The sequence below is a fragment of the Myiozetetes cayanensis genome, unplaced genomic scaffold (genome assembly GCF_022539395.1).
Source record: "Myiozetetes cayanensis isolate MyiCay16 unplaced genomic scaffold, myiCay2020 scf7, whole genome shotgun sequence".
NCBI classification, from domain to species: Eukaryota; Metazoa; Chordata; class Aves; order Passeriformes; family Tyrannidae; genus Myiozetetes; species Myiozetetes cayanensis.
In genome coordinates, this window is record NW_026087964.1 from 4914915 (window position 1) to 4939251 (window position 24337).

A 24337-nucleotide genomic window follows, 5' to 3' on the forward strand; every position below is an offset into this window, starting at 1 on the left:
ATTTTATCTTGGAAGAAAAACCCTGCATAGCAGAAATACTTCTATGTATATTAAGTTTCTCAGTGACTAATTCAGAATAGTGTTGTATAACAATGGTAGACGTTAATGAATGCTTTGGCTGGTTACTATGTCCTGGTTTTGCACACCTTAAACACAAAATGTATGTTACAGTTTTCTGTCAGCTGCAGGTTTCTAGTTAATCATAGCAACAGAGTTGGAAAAACACCTCTAAAAATCGAGTCTGGCCATTAACCCAGCCCTGCCAACGCCACCACTGTTGATTCTTGCTTTCTCCCAAAGTCACACATACAGGGAAGAATCACACACATAGCTACTACATTCTTTTTAATTTTTATTTATTTTATTTCTCCTTTTCAATAAAACTGATTAATGAGTTCACAGAACTGGGTAAACATTTTTCAAGTATAAGAAATATTTATCATTTATTTATGGTGTGAATATATTATTCATCCTAGAATGATCCATACTGATGTTTTCAGGAATGTTATTAAAGCGTTTGCTTTCTTTAATTTTGTTAAGGTGAATGTTTTAACACTAACTGGTTCAGACTTTTCTGAATCACTACTCAGGTAAAAGATGCAGGCACAGTCAGTAGTTGGAGTAGTTCTTTGTCCAGTTCATTATTAATGAGGATAAATTGGGCTTTTTTTGTCCAATTGGTGGTGTATTTATTAGCATCGACAACTCAAGCATATTTGTGTGTGTTTGTTAGTTTGTTTTTCTTTTAGAAAGAGGAGGAGATGTTTAATGTGTCCCTCTATGCAGTTTATTCTGCAGTTTAGGCCTTTTACGTATGGTTGTCCATTAAGGGTGGCCTTTAATTTTTTCCTGGTGTGTGTGGATTATTTAAAAATGAAAAGAAATGGTTGTCTGGCTTCTTTGTGTTGCCTTTTGTCCAGAAATGGTCGGGAGAAAACCATGTCAACAGTGTTTCCCAGAGTGGTTGAGACTTGGTGGCTGGTGAGTGATAGGGTTATTTGCTCCTGTGCCAAACCCATGAGCTACCAAACTACTGAATCAGAACAACCACCTGCTGGATATCAGACTTTGCAGTACTGCAGCCCTATTCTTTCCAGAGCACTTTGTAACAGAGGGTCATGCTTCTGGCTTCTTTTTTCCTATCACAGTGCACTTTAAAGCACAGAGGTGGAAAGGAAAAGCATTTAAAGGTCGCAAGATGTTATTTTATGATATGACTCCTTGATTGTAACAATCCCGGGGCTTGTCTTTCTCTCATGAGGAAGGTTTGCAACTGCACAGGTTTAAAATAAGGAAAAACGTAGTATGAGGGAACATGTGAAGGAGATTTTTCAAATGTTTGCCCACATGAAAACTTGTGATATATGTGTGTTTTTTGTGGTGATAACTGTAATATCTCAGTATCAGTGTTCTTTGGTTTCAGGCCCCTGCTCTAACTGTTAATCATGGCCAGCATCCAAAGCCTTAATGTTAGTGCATCACACTGTGGTTTTATATAGCTGATTGTGGCTGCAAAGTGGAAATTAGGTAAATGGTCTTGGTGTAAAAGCTGATGAATTTTGCACTCAGATACCTGTTTATTGTAGGTTACAGGTTAATGTGGAACCTGTTTGTCTGGTTTTATTTCTGGGCTTTCAATTTCTTTTTTGTCCAACCTCTTTTGATTTAGCAAAAATCACCATGGTTCAAATACTGCCTTTTATGTAAGGTAATTATATCTCAGTCTGATGGACAGAGCAGATTAGTGTGGTGCTGAGGTGAGAGGCATATCGTTTAACAAATGTTCCTGTGCTCTCTTTTTGGGTGTTCTTGTTGTTTGGGCATTTTTCATTTACAGGAGTGAAGGCTGTTTAGAACTTTAGCCGCAGGTTAGTTTTCAGTTGGGAATAAAAATGATCTGCCCGGGTCTGATGAGAGTTAGATTTCTGTTGATAACCACCACCTTTTCCAGGCCCCTGAGAAACAACTGTACCGCTCCCATTTTCCCAAGGTAAAGGAGGAGAAGTGGCTCTTTCCTCCCTTCCCTCCTGCTTTTCACCATTCTGCCCTTCACCCCAGTATCTCTCCACCTGAGGAGTTTACTTTAAAATCCAGGCCTCTCCTAGTAAGGCCTGCTTTAACAACTTTTATGTCCAAGGCACTACACCCCGGAATGTTCTGTGTCATAGGTGGTGGGTGTCACATGTTAGGGGTTTGAGCTGATGCCAAACCCATGGGCTCCCAGAGCTGCTCACGTGCCAGTGCTGCTCGTGGGAGCGGCAGGATGCCTTGGGACTGGGTTTTGTGGTGGCTGCTTTTGGAGTCACTGCTTTCGTCAATCCTTGCAATGCTCAGTGAGGAATGAGGACTTGCCTACATTTTTCTTACTCACTGCCTGTGTGAGAAGTGAAACAATACTGTTTGGAGGACAACAACAGAACATTTGCTTCCTATATTAATGCGAAGTAATCCGAGTCCAATTCCTGGAGCAATCCAGAGGGAAAGAGAGAGAGCGCGTGTATCTGCAGCACTCATGCTGTGGCTCCCAGCGTAGATCTGTGCTCTCTGACCCTGACAGCAACTCAGTATGTGCTCCTGGCACATTAGAGCTCGTTCTGCAGAAGCTGGGCTGGGCCTGCAAGTGGCAGTTTGCCCTTTTGGCTTGGCTTCCTGGCCTGGCTTCCCAGCACGGGTGCAGTAGCTCAGAAAGCAGCAGCGCTGTGTCCAGAACAAACCTGGAAGTCCACACACCGCTCCACTCACTAGTTTAGGGTTTCCAGCTGTGTAATATATACTGTGATCAAAAGCTATACCTTCCATATAGCTTCCTATCCAGTTTTCTTGGAGTGCTCTTCTGTTAGTATACCAGAAACTTGGCAGGTTTTTACTCTTTGTGCAGCAAACAGCCTGTAATGACCTTGCTGTAGCTACACGGGGGGCAGCTGGAAGTTGCTGCAGAAATTCCACCAATCCTTGTCTTGTGTTTATGTTGCCATTTCACCTTCACAGAGAAAAACTGTTCTGGCCAAATCCATTATGTCAAATACCTAAATAATGTTACAGTGCCTTTCCCAGGTGAAGATTTATAAACCACTAAGGGTAAAACAGAAGCAGTCTGAGGATGATCTACTGCTTTGAATGTGTCTGTGGTAACTAAATACAGGAAGATGGGGACCACTGAACCTGGGGATGTTGCTCTGGTGCTTGGATCTGGTCAGTAGAGCTGAGCACAAACCAACAAGTGCCCTTTGTCAGATTGGAGAGCTGAGTTCACCTAATGTTTGATCACCCTCTTGTAGCTGTTACAGGCAGATAGTGAGGTGACTTGTTTTAGTTTCAGAAAAAATAAAAAGAAAAATTGTGGTAAAATAAATGTGTCTTTTTCAGGGGAAGGACTTGCTTGATTGTTTTTCATCTTCAGTTACTAGGAATTCCTGGCCAAGTACAATTACTGAACGTGTCACAAAATGTGCACGGGATCTGTATTTGTAGGGTAAAATGAACTCAATTACCTTTTTCTTTTTAATATGCTATTCTTGAGATATCAGATCCTGTTTTCAGGCGAGTGATAATACAGGCTGTCTGGCTGATGTCACCAGAATCCCAGAGGAGTAGGAATAATCCTAAAAATATCTTCTGGGTGATCCCTTCAGGAACAAGAGAAATAACTTCTTACCCTTTTTCGAAGAGTTTCTGATCTACTGTTTTGCATTAGCCTTTAGTAAAGTGTAGCTAAGCCTTGAGAACTTGTTAGTGCTAAGCAGCTCATGATGTGCTGCAGTAATTGTTACTTTGAAACTTTAAATTGTTTTTTCTTAATACCTCATTGGAAAAGTATCTTAAAGAACTGCTTGTAGTTTAAGAAGCACCAAAAAGGATACAACAGTCTACTGGTTTGGGTGGAGATTAGAAGCTGTGTGAGTATTCTCAGTGCGGCTACAAAATTAATTGCAGAATGCTTAAGTGTTTGTTCAAGGCTCTCCATACCAAACTTCCTGTTCTTGTATGTAAAAGTGGCTGAATTACGTACAGTTTCTACGTAAAACTGTCGCCTCAATGTGTATTATCTAAGTATGTTTTTTGTCGCCTCTCTTCATAAACCCATTGGTGGGAGAATGCAAATCAAATATGAAATAGTATCTTGAAGTGTCGACAGAAGTGCTGTCTAAGAATAGCATTACCACGTTGCATCAAGGAGCCGTTTAATTCAGCACCTCACCTCAGGGTGAGGATCAGTGGAGGAGGCATAATGGAGAGTGTAGACGTGGCAAATCGTGGAGTGATGCTCTTTTTGAATATATTCAGCCTCCAGCAGTTTGTGACTCAGAGGTTTCTGGAGCTGGAGACTTTGTATTTAATGGCTGTGGATGGCTAAATTCGTGGAAGACCTCGGTTTCATTTTGAGTCAGTGTGAGTTTTTTGCATCCATGGCGTTAAATAGTAAAACAATAGAACAGCTCTTTTTCCTTTTCAATTTGCCACCTACCTGTTTTTGCTTGATTTTTTTCATAGAAATAGAAATAGGGATCGTGGACAAACTTCTCTATTATTGATAATTTTATAGATTTCTCACAAAACTGCTCTATTTTTAGTTTCAACTTGATGAGCCCTAGTGTGTTGTTTAACATGCAGGAACCATTCCAGAATGTTACTTCTTGTTATCGTCCTGTTTCTGAACTCTGATGCCCTTTAGCTTCTGCTGTCTATTTTTTTTTCTCCTGAGAATGAGGACTGGAACAGTAGAGGACATTCAAAATACAGATATCTTGTGAATGCATACAGCGGCATGTTAATGGTTTTCCACATTGTTCTCAGTTTCATTCTGTTTCATTAGAAATAATACATAGCATTTGATTCCTGGCTGCCAGTTTTCTGTAGAAAAGAGCTGACCAGATTCAACTAACTCAGATTCAAAGAATGTCAGAACTGCTGCATTGTTTCATGCTCATCATTGGTTTGTGCATTCCAGGGCTTTTTCCCTTTCATTTCGGTCTTTTGGGCACCACGGTGGACATGACAGATGAAATAACGTGGTGAGCAGGCCCTCCTTCGAAGAACTAACTTCCCTTTACATGTCAACAGCAGCTGGTGTTGAGAGATTAACAGCAGTTTCTGGTTTTATAAGTTGACCAGATTTATTCTCAGTCGTGGCACAGGTAGTGTCATGATTTAAATAGTTTAAAACCTCAGCATCTCCTCTCCAGATGGCATTGGCCGTTATGGGTTAGTGTGGCAAGGAATTTGCTTGTTTTCACTGCTTTTTTTTGATCCAAGATATGTCAAAGCCTTTCTGTCGCTCTGCTCTGTGTTCTGCTTAACCAGAATAATGCATGTCTAAGTCTTGTATTTAGCTGAGTTAGACCTACAGTTCAGGGTTATGTTACTGGGATGGATTTACAGGCAGATATTTGGGAAACATTAGTGATCTGTACCAGATGTCATTTCTGGCCCTTATAGCCCGCTCTTGTCAAGAAAGAAAAATACTTCGTAGTAACCCTTAGGCAAAGTAGCAAAAGCAAAATATTTTGGTCTATCTTGGAACAGTGATTTCAGCCTCCTTTACAAGTTCCCTTGTTCTGGGCTGTATTTCATGTAGGGCAGATGAACTTTAGAACCTCCAAAAGAGGTTTTTGTTCACAGACACTAAATTTATGTTTGCCTATTACCATGTTTCATTACCCTCCTATTATAAATAAATAAGTCCAACTGGGCTAACTTATATTTTTGCTTTTTGTGAATACCCAAAGTACCTACAGGAGCTGTGTTCCTGTGCATCGTAAAATGGCAGTAGCTAAAACTCTTGAGTTGTCAGTAATAAAAAATAAATTCCCTTCTCAGAAGGGCACTTTATAAAAATGCTTTATTTTGGAAGCTCACTGCAAGAGGAAAACCTTGATCTTGCTTATGCCATTGTTAAACAAGCTGTGCACTTGTGTGAGGAAGGGAGGTGAATCTGTGGTGTCCTAGCAGCAATTAGTGCTAGAAAAGCTTGGGGTTTTTTTTTGTGGTATGGGGTTTTTTTGGGTTTTTGTTTGTTTGTTTGTTTTGGGTTTTGGTTGGTTTTTTTCCTTTCTTACTGGTCTTTTTGTTGATTAAATAAATGTCAACTTCAGTGTATGTTGAGGATGCCTTTAAAGAAGTAAAACAATTTGGGATCTTAGTTCTGGTGGAACTGGTAGTACTTTTGTCACACGCATCATGATTTTTTACCACAATGAGTGTACTATTTTAATATTCATATGGGCTTGGGGTTTCCCAGGTTTTCTGTACATCTGAAAAATGCTGCTGAAAATTAGGAGTGTTTCAGGAATATGCTTCAGCATTGCAAAATCAAGGTTTTGATCTGTCAAATCTGTCCAGTTTTTTTGTGGTTTTTTTCCCCTCACTTGCCCCGGGCTCATTAACCACTGCTCTTGCATTTCAACTGTTGAAGAAGAGACCCTGCTAGATACATGTAACTGCACAACCTGTGTGGAAACCTTTCGTGCCTGCCTTAGGTGTGGGAATTACTTTTAAAGGTCTAATCTCAAAGGCAAAGTAGTACTTGGATTATGTCAAATTATTAGTTAACTAACAGAGCCCCTTTATGCCAAATAAACATTTGCTCTGTTTAAGTTTAGCCAGCTGCCTTCACAAGTGTTCTTGTTGAAAAAAGAGGTAGAGATAAGTCTCTGCCTTCACCACAAAACAGTGTTCTATAAATCTAGTTGCCTGTTGGCAGTGCTATCTGGGCTTGGGTGTTTCTGTTCTCTCCCAAGAATACTGGGATTCAGAACATCTACCCATGCTGCCCTGGATGTCTGGGAGCTACCAGGAGGATATCTGTTCACAAAGTGTCTTGAGAAAACTCTTTCCTACTGGACTCTATAAGGGTGTAGGAGAGTGCTAAGAATAAGGCCCTGATACAGATTCTGATCTTGAAGTGTGTGAAACCGTGGTACATGCAGATAACAAAATACATATGGATGTGGCATTCTGAAAATCTGTAGGTATGCTGAGATGATTTAACTTTCATTCTCTTATCCCGTGTGAAGTTCATATGGAAATTATTCAGAAATAATCGTTTCCCATGCCAAAGGTCCTCGTGGCTCTACAGCTGTGCTTTTCCAGACTTCTGTAGCATCTCATATCCACACTGTCTTATATACCCAGATACCACATCAAAAGTTTAAACCTTCAAAGGTGGGTGAAGGTTAGAGATGCTGGATGTAGGCAGGAATCTTTTTCTAATACTCAGTATAAAAGGTGATTTTATTCGTTCTGATCAGGCTTTATCTCATTTAAATTTCTGAAACACGGAACCTTTCATTAAGAAGCCAGTAACTTATAGCTTAAGAGGTCATCCAAATGTAAATGCAGAAGTTCAGTAAAGCAGCTGAAAGAAACTACTCTCCACATTTTTAAGAAAGATCGAGAGTTGGGAAGTGTTCCAGAACTTGCATTTTACTGGATCTATCAGTGAATGATTGAATCTGTTTCTCTTCAAATCCTTACTCTGACAGAGTTGTATCCTAGTTACTAAAATACCATGTGAAGTTTGTTTCTAAAATACATGCTCATACAGTATTTGTGTAAAGTAATACTGCTGATTTGAATAGACAGATTTGCTTTTAAATGTAAAAGCATCTTAAAAAACTTTCTCATCTGCTAGAGACTTGCTAATGAGGGAACCAAAGCCAGGAAAAAAAAGAACTGAAATGTAACCAGGAGGTTACTGCTTGATTTGAAAGACAAATTTGAACTTCTGTCTTGTTTTAAAATCCCTAATCTATGTTATGAATCCCTCTCTAAACTTAAATGAATTTTTGTCTTCTACTTGCTTTCCCTCCTGGAGAGGAGGGTCTTGCATAGTAATACTCAACCTGCTGTCCACAACTTGCTTTAGATGAGTTTAGTGGAAAGAAATGGAGGAAACAAACTTATTGTCATAAAACTTGTATTTGGGTTCAATGATCCTCAGCCAGCACAGAAGTGTTTTCAGGAGATCTGTACTGATATTCTTTCTTATTTTATAGCTTTTAACATCTAAGCACATTGAGGAAAAATAAGTAAGTCCTGGTTGTGTCAGGAAGTTGAAAACTTAGTGTCTTCTGCAAAATTTTCACGCTGCCAGATTTGACCTCCTTTTAGTGATAGAAGAAAAGGAGTAAGTGGTTAGTAATAGAAGAAAATACAAGATAACTTGAGGAAATACATTTAATATAATGCTCTTGTAATTGAATTCGGAGGGTTTTAGTTAAATCTCTGGCTTGCTATAAAACAATTAGATATCCGAAAAACTAACAAAACCATTTAGATTTTGGGTTGTTCACTTTCTTTTGTTCTAGACTTTGCAGGTCCTCTTCCCTCTCAGTAATCTTTACCTCACTGCATAATATGTTGTATGTTTTATGAGGGTGTTGCAGATGTAACTGTGCAGACATGCATGCAATGGTCTTTTGAGGGCTGCAGTCTTTGGATGCTCTACTGAAGTGTCCTTTTCTGTTTTGCTGAAGATGGAACATAAAACTTTGCCAGCTCACTGCTTCTTTCTTTGTGCTTCCTCATCCTTCTCCATTTTGCTGTAATAATTCCATGTTTTCCTTTAATCTTCTTGCAAGGTTCTGGTTTACTCTTTACTCTTCTGCCTGAAACATTCTCTCTGTGGGCAGTGGTTTGCCGAATATGTAGTTGCACAGTATTGTTCCATTACATAATAAACAGAATATAACAAAGCAAAGTAAAAAACCCTTCATTTTTGTTCTATTGCCTTCAGTTACTTGTCATTTACTATCTAAATACAGCACAGATCCCAGAAGGCGGGAGCTGTTTGGATAAACACAAGGGCTCTAGGACCCTTTTGGGATAACCAGTTTTTATTATAAAATGTGAATTATAATTTAAAAAAAAAAAAAAGAAAGAAAAAACATAGGTAGTGTTGTGAGAATACACTGTTTTTAGAGACAAAATCATCTAGAAGGAGCGCTGACCATTTCTTAACAGACTTAAGTTGCCACCCTTCTCATTTGATAAATAGTGTGTATTGAGGGGTTTGCATTGATTTTGATCAGCAATAGTTGTAATTGGGGGTTTTGAGTGATTTGACTTAATGAGATTTTTGTCCTCAGTCCCAGTGAGAAGCAACCATTTCTTTGCCCAGAATGATAGGGCATCATTCACTGGGAAAGGAGCTGCATCCCTCCATTCCTTTGGCTGAAGACTGAATGTTGATTTGTCTTTTGTCAAGTGAAATTCCTGAATTTTCCACTTCCTTAGTTCACCGTCTGTGCTGATAGACAGGCGAGACAAGACAAAACATTTTTACTTTTATTTTCATTGCACAAGTCCGCGATAAAAAAATCAGAGTATTAGTGGATGAGGCACAGGACAAGCAGATAGTGGGAGCAGAAAAACATGTGGGTTTGGTCATCAAGCAGTCTTAGCTTTTCCATAGTAAATCTTATCTTTTTCCGTAGGAAAGAAACACATTTGACTGTCTGAGTCTGTGTGTTCTAACTTTGATTCAAAATACATTTCAATTGCTTATATTCTGTTTGGGGACCTTGATTTTTTTTTGGTTTAGTTTCTTTGTAATGCCAGTAGTTTGGGTTTTTATCCTGGCCTGCAAATGGACCTCCAGCAGTCTGTTTGTAACTGGGCCTTCTGTTCTAATGAAAGTGGAAGTTCTTTGGTACAGAGTGAAACTGATCTGAAAATGAAAGCAGAAAGGGAAATACCAGATATCTCCAGCTTAAGCTGTTCAATATGTACTTTCCAGTTATGTCACACAGAGGAGAGCATTTACTGTCTTCCCTTGTCTTAATGGTTCTCTTCTTTTTTCGTCCAATATTAAATTCTCATGGTGTATTCTTCACCAGTTCTCAACGTTGTTCGTTGTCGAACCCCTTTATGACAAAAGAGGGTTTTTTCCAATAATTTCTGTAATTTTTCAAGTTTGTGTAATGAAATAGTAGCTTTTTGATGCTCAGGGTAACTTGAAATAATTTTGAAAGGTTCCTCTTTGTACACACACAAAGTGGATAGTGATTATATTATTGTCTTTACCACTGATTAAAAGGGATAATCTCATTCTGACACCATTTAGTAAGGCTTCTGGGTGTTTATAAAAAAGAAATTACCTTTGCCCCTTGTTTACTAAACACTCATCACGGTGTTTTTGTAGCAGACTCTGCAAACAAACCCAAAGCTCTCAGTAAAGATGCTGTCCTTAAATGCATTTTGGTTTTGGTCATTTTAAGATAGTTTTAAGCTTTGAAGTGACGTATCACTCATGGTGTGTTCTCATCTCACCGTATTCATTAGGCAGATCAGATCAGAAGTAATTGGAAGTTGACTGGATTATTTTGATCAATTGTAGGCAAAGTTAATTAAATACCAGTGTTTTCTATGGCCAAGCCACTTCTTTGGGCTGATGGAATGCTGACAGCAGTGTTGTAAATTCTTGTCAATCTGCCTGTCACTCGTTGGTTATGAAAGTGCTGAGAGAAATGACAAACAAATCTGTGAAATGGAAGAGTAAAGGCATGTTAAATTTTCTTTTATTTTTTAGTCCCTCTCAACCTGTTGAAGCTGCTTGCCCAGATGAGCTTTCAAGGATGCTGGTACTCTTCAAGGCATAATTTCTCACAGAAAAACCCGGTTGCTATAATGGAATTACGTCATTTCACACTCCACGTCCTCCTGGACAAAATAAACTTAAAATCCATCTAGCTGCCTTTAAAGCAAGTGTTTCATTAGGGTGTTAATCCAGAAAGTCAGGAATTTCCATGTCTGCCATAGTGAGTAGTGCAGAGCCTGTGGAGTGATCTGTGTATATTCAGTGTTCGGATTGGCCTGTGTGGGAGTCATCACCTTCTCACCCCAACCTTGATTTATGTAACTTCCTTCAAGTAGAAAAGTAACATTATCACAAGCTGTTTTCCTTCTGCTAATTAGCGTAACTGGTTTGAAGTTTGGGGCTAAGGTGACTGAGGTGATAGTTATCTCAGGCTGTAGAGCTTGCCTATACTTTAGGAAGGAGAGGTAGGGGAAATTCTGCAATTAAATGAATGTGTTTTAATTCTGCCAAAACTGCAATAAAAGGTAATGGGATGGGGGCTTACACGGAGCAGTCCAGACTTAGCAATAACAGCAACCAAAGACTGTTCTGTACTCCTCTGCAACACAGAAAACCTGTTGACATTTATGGGTAGGAGGTCTCATTTGAAATGAGACCAATTTCAGGAAATAAAAAGTCATCAAAAGACACAAAGAGCCAAAAAAATGAAGGTTGGGTATTTTAAAATAGTTTGATTTTGGATGATCTGCCCTTGCTTTACAGTTGGGCTCTAAACCAGGAGTCTTCCATATTAATTTGTTTGCTTAAGTATCGTCACAGAAAGAATTGATCAGCTCTTGCAGGACAAGGTATTTCCTGCCTTCTGGTGCATTCACACAGCCACCACCACCGGGACTGTGCTTCCAGTCCTGCCTCTCCATCTTCCACAGGTGCAGTCGGATACCCTGTGCTGTCTGTGCTATTGTTAGGAATGCAAACTCCCCTAAACAACAGTTTCTGTTTTCTTCTGGAGTAAAAAGAAACTGCAAGCCACTTCTTTTTTCCTATACCACTTTGTAACTTGACAGTGATCTCCTGTTCTTTAAAAATACAGAGTACAAGTGTCTCATAAAGAAGTTCCAGCTCTTGTCCTGTAAGAACATCGATGCCATCAGAGGACTGGATGGCAAATTTGTTTAGAAATGCTTTCTTCCTCCCCTCCCATCAATAGTTAAAAAAACCCAACCTGGACACTGAAGTAAAATCTGTACATATGACTACCTTCCAGTATCTAGCGTTCCTAACGTTTTTAAACAATTTAAATATTCAAGTATTTAATGCTGTGCTCATGGTTTGCAAAAATGTTTGAGAGGAAGTGTTGAAGAGACTGTTGGTGTCCTACAGCTGCTTGTCTCCAAAGTACATACCAGGAATTTCACCTCACTGTTTACTGATGTGATACCTGTTAAATACATCAGAGCAATTCCCGGCATGAGAAAATCAAACTAAACCAGAGTGATGAGGGAAAGTAAGATGGAAGTGAGCAAGTTCATGGTGATATTTTCTATAGGTTTTTAAGTAAGAGAGCTCTTAAAATATCATTCATCTAGAATTCTGTGCTGTGTTTTGCCATTCCTTCAAAGTACAATAAAAGAAAACATAAATACAACAAGCAATGCAGAGATAAACCTTGCAGGTGTTGTCAGAGCCTGTCATTTTCAAGTTTTTTATCATGTTTCGGTACAGTAAAAGAATCCTGGGTGTTATTTAAATTTTGTGAAGTGCTTGTAGATACATTGGAATCCAATAATGGCCTCGGTGCTGTCACCCCTTTTAGATTATGCTGCAATAAGAAGCACTACTAGAACCTTTTCATTATTCCAGCCAGCTCCTTCTCAGACTGCAGTCATAAATCTTTTTGGCTTAGTTACACTTTCTGAGGAATACAGGGAGTCATAAATTAAAAATTAGATTCAGAATCCTCGTAACTTTCACATTTCTGAAAAGTTAACTCATTGAAAAAAAAAATTCATCCCACCTCTTTAGTTGAAATGCCAGAGTGGGTTTGTGTGTGTTAGGTTTAATGTTTTCCCAGATCTGTTCTTGGCATGTGTGTTCCTTAATTTTTAGCTTCTAAGCATAACTTCTCGCATCATGTTTAAACTTCTAGAAGGAGTATTTGATTTTTCACATCTGCTTGGAATCTTCTTGGTCTCTTGAGAGCGCTGGACTTGAGGCAACCTTGCAGGAGGGGTTTTCTTGACAGTCTTATAGAACCCTCAGAGAGCCAAAAACCTCGAGACATGGGAACGTAGCTCTAGCTGTGGAGTCACATGAACCGAGTCTGAATTTATCAGAAAAGCTGAATCACTGGATGAGTAACTGTCCATAGCCATCAAATGACAGAGCACCATGTGTGTTTGCCAGGCAGAGCTTTAAAAGCTTTGAAGAAAGGATTTCTGAGTATGTCAAGCTTTAGGGTTTATGAGTGGATGTACCCCTGTCTTTCAGTTGCAAATAAATCTCTATGCATTTGCAGTGTATCAGAGATGTTTGTGTTTGGAAAACAATGTGTAATTAGTCATGGTGGTATTTTCTGGATTTAAAAGTCTACTCTGATTCAGAATAATGCTCCAGGTTCTTGTTTCTGTGTTCTAGATTTCTGGTTTCTTGAGTGTGTTTTCTCCTTCCTTTTGCTACTTTTAATTAATTAAACCAGAATTTTACTCCTGCTCTTAACCTTAAGTCCAGAGAAAACCTGAAGCTCCTGGTTTGACTTCTGGATGTTGAGCCAGTACTACACAAAATAAGTGGTGTAACATTTTGCACATAACTTTAGTACTGGTAAATTAAAAAGGAGATTCAAAATACATGATTTTATGGAATACACGATATCTATAATGAGACACTTTATGTGCTTTCTTACAACCAGAGTTAGTGCTTAACTAGATAATACATTATTTATATCAAACAGAACAGATGAAGTGAAAAAAAAGACAAAATGTAACTAATTTCCTGGAATGGTTTTAGTTGGTGAATAGATGTCTGTGTTGCTGAACTTTGTTATGATACTGTAAAAATGTGTCTGCCATAGGGGAGCACAAAACTCCCTTGTAGTTCTGTAATTGTTTTCCAGTAGCTAAAAGAGCTCTAGAGCAGCAGCTGAGCACTCACAAGCTTGCTGCTAGAACTGGAACAGAAAAAAGTTGCAGAAGGGTGTGGGGAAGGGTTTTTGTCACAAATTCCCAGTATGGGAAAAAAAAACACAATTGAAAGATAGAGAGTTTGGGGATTTTAAACTGGTTATTTATGTAGTTTCTATTCAGACATAAAGACAGTATTTCAGTCTGTTATTTTTTATTTTTCCAAACCTAAGAGCACATGTTCATGTATAGCACTTAACTTGATTAGTAATACTCAGTACAGAGGGAGGTTGGCTCTTCCACATGTACATCCAGTGCTCACTTAATGTGTTTGAAATTAAAGTAAGCCTTCCTGATGGTCTCTCAGCAGTTATTTGAAAAGATAAAGGCAAACCACAGCTTACTTGCCAATATTTCTAATTAAAAACAAACCCATAACTGGAACACAATTTTTTTTTTCACTGTGAGAGAACAAAAGTTATGATTTAAAGCTTTTTATTACACATGAAATGCAATTATTGTTTGTTTGCAAACATGACAGCACTTTGTTCTGATAAACTGTTTCTTATTTTTTTTCCTTCCATTACCCCTCTGTTTTCACATCTAATAGAATACTAACTGTAGTTTGGCTTTTTTGGTGCATACTGGAAGAAAGATAATGTTCAGTTTGAATTTATTTATTTATTTTTTATTATTTTTTAAGGCTCCTGCTAAGAGAGATCCAACTCAAAGTACCACCAAAGAAGAAAAAGTGCATCTGTTGAAGTATAATGTAGGAGATCTAGTGTGGTCAAAAGTGTCTGGTTTCCCATGGTGGCCATGTATGGTTTCTGCTGATCCCGTTCTCCATTCCTACACTAAACTAAAAGGTATGTCAATGATGCTAAAAAACTCAGATTTCCTCAGGTATACATAACCATCATTTTGGAAAAATTCTGTTCTTCATCTGTTCAGATGATCAGTAACTAAATCAGCTCCTTGTTGTCAACAGGAGTGTTTAAATCATGTAAGCACCGTTCTTGAGCATGTAGCAGAGGGAACTTTTTTTCCAGTTTGAACTCTGAATGTTCTCTGAAAGGTATCAAAGTTGTGATCTGTGAAACTGTGGAGTCTCGTTAAAAAAATTGTCTGATGGTGCTTTCCGTTGTTTTTATAGAGATGCTTGGATAAGTGATATGGGCTAAAAATTTTATTGAAATGTAGTGGGAATTAAATACTCTTGATGATTGTACTTTACTAAAAGCAGTCCATAATTCAGGCAGCTAAATTTTCTGTGATTCATAGAGTCAATACCATTATCTACAGACAGTATTAGTCAATTTTAAGTGCAGGAACTACCAAGTGTTAATGAAATTTTTAAGTAGGAATCTGTACAATTGCTTAATCTCATTTCCACCTTTGTTCTCTGTTCTGACACCTGAAACTTTTGAAGCTTTAAGAGCAATGAATATTTAGACTGTGTATTAAGAAAGACTTGGAAGGGCTAAAAGTAGTGAAGCATTGGGGTGGATTGCCTGGAGAAATGGTGTGATCTCATTCACAGGAGGTTTTTAAGAGCAAATTGAATGAATATCTCTAGGATTATAGCTAGATCCAACATTGGTAGTAAACTAAATGGCTTCTTGAGAACCTTTCAAGCATTCATAATACATTGCTTTCAGAATGGTTATATAGACTCCTCAGACAAATTTTCCTTGTAACAGTCTTTCAGAGTTTGGATCAGGCATTGGATTAATAGGTTTATTATGATATAAAGAGCTGGATTTTGAGATTAATAAAGCTGTTTATTTGTTCCTAACTGAATTACTCTGTCCCTTGAAAGGAGCAAGATTTATGTTTTATTACCAAGAATCTCTGTGGCAGCTCTTTATAGAAGTAGATCCAGCAAAAACCAGTACCAGAAAAAGGGGCCCACATACTTCAAGTTCCATCTCTTTGAAGTAATCTGGGTGATGGTTATTTCTCATATTTGCTCTGGAGTTGGCTTGGGCCCATTTTTTCTTTCAGGAGTTTAGGATATGGGCAGCCACTGTAACTGGTAAATGCACACTGATGTGTGTATTTCCATCAGTAGATGATTCCAGTCTTGCCTTCCACCTGCTGTTTAATATTGAGGCACTTGCAAAAGTCTCCTTTTCCAAACAGAAGAGTTCTTTTATCTGGGAGTTGCAGAAATACTGAGCTAGGTCCCTGTGTTTGTCATTTCTAGGCTTAGGATCGAGTGTTTATAAGCAATCTGAATTTCTGGATGCTAATGCTTTATTTCATCCTTCCAGATGATTAGGCTTGAGAAAAATCGGTAACTTTTGACTTGCAGAAAATACACTTTCATGTAAGAAAGCCCGTACTGAGTCAGACTAAAGCTCCATCTCACTCAGTGTCCTCTCTCTGGCTGTGATCAACCACAGACACCCAGATACAGAAAGGACCAGTAGAACTGGTGGGTCCCCAAAACACTCTTCCAAACCTTCAACAACCTGTTATTTCAGGATTTCGTGCGCCAAAATTTGTTTCCCTACATAACAACCATTAATGAATGTCATTATTTTATCCAAGAACATTGATATAAATTCAACTCACAAAAGTCATCTGAAGATTCACAACTAGGTTCAGTGACTCAAGTGGTAGGTGCTGTTATTTAGTCTCCTTAATTAGGCAGTTACAGATGTCCAGCACTCCACTGCAAAAGGAACTCAGTGTCTGTCTGCTTGGGACTGAGCTGCTCAGAGGCAGATCTTTACAGGTGGTTGTAAATATATTCTGTGGCAACTCTGTCTGCAGCCAGGGCATCATGGTAAAACGCAACCATTGCCCCTTATTTCATCAGAGAACAAGTCATCAAAGCTCTGTAGTTCCTATTCAAATAGCATTTTCTTAATGAGGACAGAGTAATTACTGTGCAAGAGAATTGTTTCTGACTGTGCATTACTGGAACATGCATTGTACTAGTGGATTGGATGTGTGATGTGTACAATCCCGAGACTTTCCCTGTGCCATTCCTCTAGATTCTTATGTTTGGTCTCAAGTGAGTCATTATTCTTGTAGTTCACATATATGTTTTTATAAATATGTGCATTTGTAATTGTTGTAAAACATTACATTTTGCTCATATTGTTAATTAGGTTGATTTTATATTACCCATCCATTTTTTTTTTAGGAACAAAAGGAATATTTTTATTTTTAAAAGAATAAATAGTTTCTTGTCTAGGTTTCAGAATTGTTCTCTTATCTTTGAACTCTTCCTTCCGCCTCCCAAATCTATTATATTTGTTGCTTTGATTCCTCAAAAATCTTGCCTAACATGAAGTTGTGATTGATTGCAAGGGTTAAAAGTAGCTGAAGTATGTGTTTCTTTTGTTTAAGAATTGTTTAAGAATATTGAAAGGTAAAGCTTAGGTGACTCAGAGATGAGACTGAGTATACAGGCTGTCCAAGCTTTGGAACTTTCTAAATTGAGAAATGAGTGCTCAATGCATTTTCGGAAACGTCCAGACCTAGATGTAAGTTAATATACATGGAAAACAGTGACAAGTGATTGTAACCTTGAGTTAATTTAGCCAAGCATATTCTTGATGGAAATTAAACTGTTGGGCTTTTGTGTCAGACATCATAGATTATATCTCAGAGACTTTCAGGCAGGTTCAGTGGGTTTTTGAAAGGTTATCCAGCTGTACTGTGCTTTTGTCATGGTAACTGTAGCAGCTTGCAAACAGACTTCAAGTCCGAAAGTGAAGAGAACAACCAAAGTTGTGTCTTAAATACGTTTGGTTTTAATTTTCAGGACAGAAAAAGAGTTTTCGTCAATATCACGTTCAGTTTTTTGGAGATGTCCCAGAGCGAGCCTGGATATTTGAGAAGAGCCTTGTGCCCTTCAAAGAAAAAGACCAATTTGAACAATTATGCCAGGAAAGTGCAAGACAAGCCCTCACTAAAGCAGAGAAAATAAAGGTAAGAGGTTACCAAGTCAGACAAGATTTGCAGCTTTTTCTTTTGCTGTTACAGGTATGTACAGATATAAATAGATATTCTAGAAAGCTTAAAGACAGCTTGTTTTGCAGAGACCTGTAGTCTTACATTTCATTTACAGATGCGAAGGATGGCATGATTTGTCAGTGTTTGTTACTCAGTAAAAATCAATACTCTTCTGCTTTGTCACTGATTCACTGTCAAATACAACTCCATTTGAACCTCCTGAATTACAGACCTACGTTACCCTTAGTCTCTTGGAATTGTTTTATATTGACGTTCATTTTGAAATGAAAAGTGGGCGAGTTCCTCACACTGTCAGTTTCTCTTGCAGATGTTAAAGCCCGTGTCGGGGAAGCTGCGGCCGCAGTGGGAGATGGGTGTGAAGCAAGCGAGTGAAGCAGCTGCCATGGCACTGGAAGAACGGAAGGCCAAGTACACCTTCATCTATGTTAGGGACAGACCTCATCTTAATCCTCGAGTGGCAAAGGAAGTTGGCATTACTGTGGAACCGCTGGAGGAGATGGATGAGTCATCTTACTCAAATGAAGAAACCACTCCAAACCTGAGGTCGATGAAGGAGTCTGGCATTCCTAACAAGAGGAGGAGAAGGACATCAAAACTGTCTGCCAGTGATGATACACAAGAAAGCAGTCAGTTGGAGGATAAGAATACTACTCCTCAAAAGTCATCTGAACAGGCAGAATCCAAAAGAGGGATAGGCTCCCCTCTCAATAGAAAGAAAACTCCGGCATCTACTCCGCGAAGCAGAAAGGGCGATGCAGTATCTCAGTTTTTGGTCTTTTGTCAGAAGCACAGAGATGAGGTTAGTCTCTTTTAGCTGTTACTGTTGTTAATTGCCTCTTCTCATTTCTGTACTTGAAGAAACTTCTTTGCTTTAGTAAACAAAAAATAGTTACTACTGCAGAATCCATAATATTCTGGGCTTGACAAAGTATGCCTGCATCAAATCTTAGTCTAGACAGAAATAGAGAAGAAGGTGAATGTAGATGGGCAGTATAAACAAAGATGGTGATAATGCTGTTGTACTTTAGCCAAAATTGTGTTTGTATCTTCCCACATAATCTAATAGTCCTTTGTGTTATCCATATTTTTTATTTAATGAATGTAAAATATAATAGATATGAATACAGACATGCTCAAGCAAATATAACAAAGATTATGCTATTTATGGCAATCTACTTGTAGATAGTATGTACATTCTTTCTGAAGACATGGATTAATTCCTTTGGTGTGTTCATTTACCTTTGAACACCCCAAAAACTCATTTGCCTACCTGCAACTTCTTGCTGAGCTTCAAAAGAAACATTTTACCAAAGATTGTGAAAGTCACTGTAAGTTTCCAATCTGCTGGGACAGAACTAGGTCCTCTTGGGATGCTTATACTCCAAGACAAGGTAGAATACCTTTCTTTAGGAAGACTGTTAAAAGTATAAAAGCAGTAGTACTGGTTTAGCTCATTACTTTAAAATCATGACCATCATTTTTTCTTCCTTTCAACCTTCTGCTCCATTTGCAGCACTATTCCAAGCACTGAAGCTAGAGTGATTCCTTATATTTTCCTGTACTGTTACATATTTCAAGATCAGAAACTTAGTGGTGACTTTGTCATACCCTATAGCTGCTGAATGGTTGACTTTCTTATAGGATATTTGTGTTAGAAAATATTAATAGATACCAACCTCATAAAGAAATATTGAAAAGCAGATTCTGTTGTATGGAAGTCAATTAGTTGTGGTTCAACTTATCTTTTTAGATCATTGAAACTTAAGCTGATGTTGAGAATGAAAATGAACATAGCACTACATAAACCTTTTAGTGGCTTTGGTTAAATTGAGAAAAGTATTTGCAATTCAGTTTTTTGACTCTGGAGAGGAAATGGGGTTTTAGCCAGACTATTAAATACAGATTTTGACATATTAATCATGAAAAGCTGTATGGGTAAATCATCTGTCTCATGCTGGAGACACATGAGTTCTGTTTCCAGTTCTTCTGTAAGTGACGTTGCGAGAGGGAATTTCCTTGACCTTTAACGTGTGTGGCAGGAAGTCTTGTGCAATACTGAGGGACATGAAATTGCTTCTCTGGAAAGAATGAGATTGTGAGGACCTGTTTTATGGAGCCTTAACCAAACATGCCGAGTCTCCAATGTTATACTTCTATTTTCTGTGCCAGTTATCAGGCTTCTTTCCCTGTAATTCTCAAATTAATAGATGGAAAATGTGAAGACTGTTACAGTATCTGAAACTGAGGTAATGCTTTGTCTTCAGTCTTGGGAAATTGAAAGGCTTGCATAAACCTGAAATTCGCACTGATAATAGTGACTAAAGTTGCACAAAGTTTAAAGCAGAAGGAAGTAAGTTTCAAAATATTTCATGTCTTTAGAGAGAGGGCATCCTACCACTTCTGCCTAGAATACTTTTTAATGAGATCAGTCACAAAAACCCAAATCTGCCTGATTGTGTGATCCATTCTAACAGGTACAGAAACACTTGTGTGGGTAGAACAGAACTAGGTTACAAAAGCTGCCAGCACCCCTGACTGATCATCAGGACAGGAGGACCTGTCTTTCCTTTCTACTGATTCAGAGTTAACTGGCAAACTGAGGAAATACTAGTTTAGATACTCATGCTTTTGCCTGTCCTGTTGCTTTTAAAATTATAGGTTTGTGCCTTTGGTGGAAGGTGGATGTTGTATCTGAACTAGTATTATTAGGATGTTGTATTAGGTGGATGTTGTATCCAAACTATTATTACATTAACCCTTCTGTTAGGTTTCTCTGGTCCAACTTGCACATCTTGCTTTCCACCCAAGCATTGGTTTTGTTGTGTTGTAGATGTTCTGATACTTTAGAAGGAGTGATAAACGGCTGAAAAACAGACCTGGTTTTGAGCTACTTGTATTGGTGGCATCAGAGAGTTTAGTGCATGACTGTCTTAGTATTTGTGTGTACAAACTTAGAAGGAAAATTGTATATCCAGAAAAGGCTCTCTGGCCCCAGTCTTGGGAAGAGATGGAAGTGAATGAAAGGTATGACTGAAGAATTCTCTTCTGGGCCTCCAATAATTGTGAGCTCTCTTAAAAGCAGAGCCATTTCTGCTGTGTCTTGCTCAGAGTCTGGCTTTGTTCTGTAGTAGAATTCATATATTGGCTTGGTTTTATTATTATTATTTAATTGCTGGAAAATGTTTTGTATGATTTAAGAGGCACACTTCCCTGGGAGAGGTGCTGAAAGCTTGGAGCACTTTTGTGGTCGTAGTGACGCATTAAGTGTTTCGTGCTGTTACCAGAGGAGTGAAGATATATTTGTACTACTGACTCTCTTGTGCACTTTGTCTGTGAAATAAACCCATGGTAATCATTAGACAGGAGTGTCTGACTGGAGATAAAGGTATTGTTCAGTGAGAGGCAGACAGCTATACTGTTTACATTTGGCCTTGAGTCCGTTTTGAGGAAAATTAGGAAATAATTTCGCTGGCAGGGTTTACAGTTGAAGATTTCTGGACATGTAAGGCAGTGTTGAATATCAAGACAAATAAAAGCAAAAGTGATACCATTTGCTTGGGTGAGCTAGGATGTGCCTGGTCCAATTACCACGTCCACACCTTTAGTGATGTTAATTCCCAGAACCAGGAAAAGATTTTCCTTGCATTGTGGAGTGTAGTTAGAATAAGTACCTGGGAGAAGTGCATGATTTTTGTGTACACCAAGGTACCCAATACGTCAATTCTGGTATGTATGCTGGGATTGAGCCTTGCAGTGTGGAGACTCTGGAGAAGACTGCTGGGCATTTTCCTTGGAGGCTGTATTTGCAAGGATCCCTTCACTATTAAGAACTGTGACTGCCTTTTCCTTGTCATTTCACAGCACTCCTAGTCAGTTGAAAGTTATTTTAATTCGTATTTTGGTGAGACTGCAGATGATGTTAAAACTTCTCTCGTTTGTGTGAACAAATCTAGTTATGTCTCAGAGAATTTAATAGCTCTGTGCCCTAGTTGAGCACAATGAGCTGTACAATTGGCAACAGTGGTCAAAATTGATGCTAGTTTTGTTTCCTGAAGTAAGATTTTGTGGGAGGGGGTATCTTGTGGGTCTGTCTATATCCCCCCACACCTCAAGAACTTTTTTGATGTTGTTACATTTTAATCAAGCTTTGAGTAGAGGCCTCCAAAAGTAGTTGTATTCTTCAAGCCTTATACAGATGGGTTATGCCAGGTAGAAGCAAGAAAATTCTCCGTACTCTACTAGGAGAAAATTGACAGCACAGATTTCCATACTAGACACTGACTAATCCCAGTGGAAGGATGGTACTGCAACTGTTCTAACCTCTGGAGAGCATCAGTCGCACTTGTATCCTGTTTGATAACAGGAAGTGCAGTTTTAAGGCACTATGTTCTAAGAAATTAGGTTTAATCATTTCCACTTATCAGAAAAACTGTATTTCTCTTCTGTTGAACAGCGTTACTGTTTGAATGTTTGGCTTTCTTGTCCTAGTTTTTGTTTTGGTCTGTGTTTTTGGAGTATTGGTTGCATCACTCCAGTAATAGAACTTTGGAGAGTGCTGGGTAATAAGATGAGAAGGGTTGTTTTTAAAGGTACTGTTTCATTTCTCTACAATTGTAGAGCTTTTTGACTTCTGTGATTAACCAAATCTGGTTTTCCTTAAGTAGAAGTAGGGGAACACTGAAGGAGTTTGGAAGGATTTTTTCTGGGTTTTATTGCTGGATTTTCAGTTTGTGTTGAATAAACCTCTAGAAACCTCTCTCAAATTCCATGTTGATAGATGATAGATTCCATGTTGATAGATACTGTGTGTCCTACTCCTAAGAAAAGATTCACAACTTTTGGGTTCCTAATGTTCATATATGTAATATAAAATCATTAATTCATTCAGGAAGATCTTGCATCAGATGGTAGCTTGTGTAAATTTCTCTGCTGAGATAGGTGTACTGAGCTCTGTTTTTAATGAGTTCTTCTATGAAGTGATGGATTTCTTTCTAGGGAAGGATATACTCCAATGTTGCTGGTCTGTCGTTCATGGTATAGATTTAAATTTTGTTGAGAAATCATACACATCTTTTTGAATGACGACAAGATCTACACTTACTCTGGTTTTTTGAATGTTAGAGTGCAAATAAGTGCTTCCAAAAGTAGTCTTAATACTTCTGAATACTCTCGTGGATTATTTTTTTTAGAGACAGAGAAATGCTTATTAAAAGAAAAACTGGATACAGAAGGGTTTATTCTAGTTCTGTCTACAGCAGAAATGTTAGATAACTTGGTTGTACCGAGTTTTCCAAAGTGATGGAAGTATGTACACCATTCTTTTCAATGGTCACCTTTTTTTAATTCAACCCTATTTCTGCATGTATAGGTGGTTGCTGAACATCCAGATGCTTCAAGTGAGGAGATTGAAGAATTGCTCGAATCGCAGTGGAACATGCTTAGTGAAAAACAGAAAGCTCGCTATAACACAAAGTTTGCCATAGTGACCTCCCCCAAATCTGAAGAAGACTCTGGTAAACGTAAAACTGTGCTAGTGTACTCTAACTAAATTTGATATACATAGTGGCGTTAAACTAAGCACATATTTGAGACCCTGTAGGGAAAACAGCTTTCCCTGTTTTCCAGTTTTAATTCTTGGTGTTTGTGCCAATAGCAAAGGAATGCCAATGGTTACAATAAACGCAACCCACGAAGTCTACATTTCTTGCTCATTGTTCTGAAAAGTTGTTATATGTAAACCTTCTGCTGTTTAGACATTGCTGATTTCTCATTCTTCTTCTGCCCATAAGCAGCTGCCATTGCATCCACTGCCTGTTACAAGTGGATGGTGGGAAGGGAAGATGAAGTGTTACTACTAGTAAAATTTGAGGTGTTGTTTCTATAGAACAGCTAGAAATGGTTTAAAAAATTTAATCAGTGCTACACCTTTTCTTGATATATACCTAAAGTGTATTACTTCACATCATCATCAACTCAGGAAGAAGTATTCCGAACTTTATTCTGAAACCTTCATCCATTTGGCATTTTATTGTTCTACTCAAAGTTTATAGGACTTTGTACAAGATTGCAATTACTTTTTTTTTTTTCCTGTTTTAATTTTTTTGTTGCTGTTTTCTGGTGTTTGGTTTTGATAAACAGTCTCGATTATTTTGCAAAATATTTGAGGGGGTTTGGAGTCACATATATTTGAGAAAGGAGGAAGATAGTTTGGCATTTGCATGAACTTTATCAAATTTAACTAGCTATAATTTTTCAAATTTAAATAGCATTACAGCACTCTAGGAAGACTTACTATGGAAGTATTAGACGTCAACAGGTGCTGCTTTGGGCAATGACAAGAATGAGAGGGAGTGTTTGAAAGTTTGTGAGACTTGGAAAAACTTGTATAAAAATGGCAGTCAGTTTTGTTAACTATCTGTGTGTGTGTGAAATAACATCATTTTGTGGAAAATTGAAAAGTTTTTAACTTTAAATTTTAAGTGTTAAATATTTGGATATCAGTTTAAAAAAAAAACACGTTCTGTATCTCTCAAGGTTCATCATTGAAGAATATTGGAGAGGCCAAACGTAAAGTGTTTCAAGACTCACCTAAAAGGAGATCAAGATCCAGAAGTAATTGAAATTTGTGTTGTGTGCAAATAGCTCATCATTATAAGTAGCTATTGAGTGTATTTTTTTATGTAAT

The 24337-nt window shown here is 38.1% G+C and overlaps 1 protein-coding gene across 6 annotated transcripts in view; it reads left to right on the plus strand.

Annotated features, from left to right (window-relative positions):
* Positions 1–24337, plus strand: part of NSD2 (nuclear receptor binding SET domain protein 2) — a 73918-nt gene that overhangs the window by 15958 nt on the left and 33623 nt on the right. For all 6 annotated transcript variants that reach the window (XR_007631770.1, XM_050337803.1, XM_050337804.1 and 3 more), the window contains exons 3-7: positions 14363–14528; positions 17441–17607; positions 17960–18451; positions 23021–23165; positions 24187–24264. Coding sequence is in view for 5 of the 6 variants with exons in the window: in XM_050337803.1 (XP_050193760.1) it covers positions 14363–14528; positions 17441–17607; positions 17960–18451; positions 23021–23165; positions 24187–24264 (1048 nt within the window). In the remaining variant the exon portion in view is untranslated. The remainder of the gene's footprint in view (positions 1–14362; positions 14529–17440; positions 17608–17959; positions 18452–23020; positions 23166–24186; positions 24265–24337) is intronic.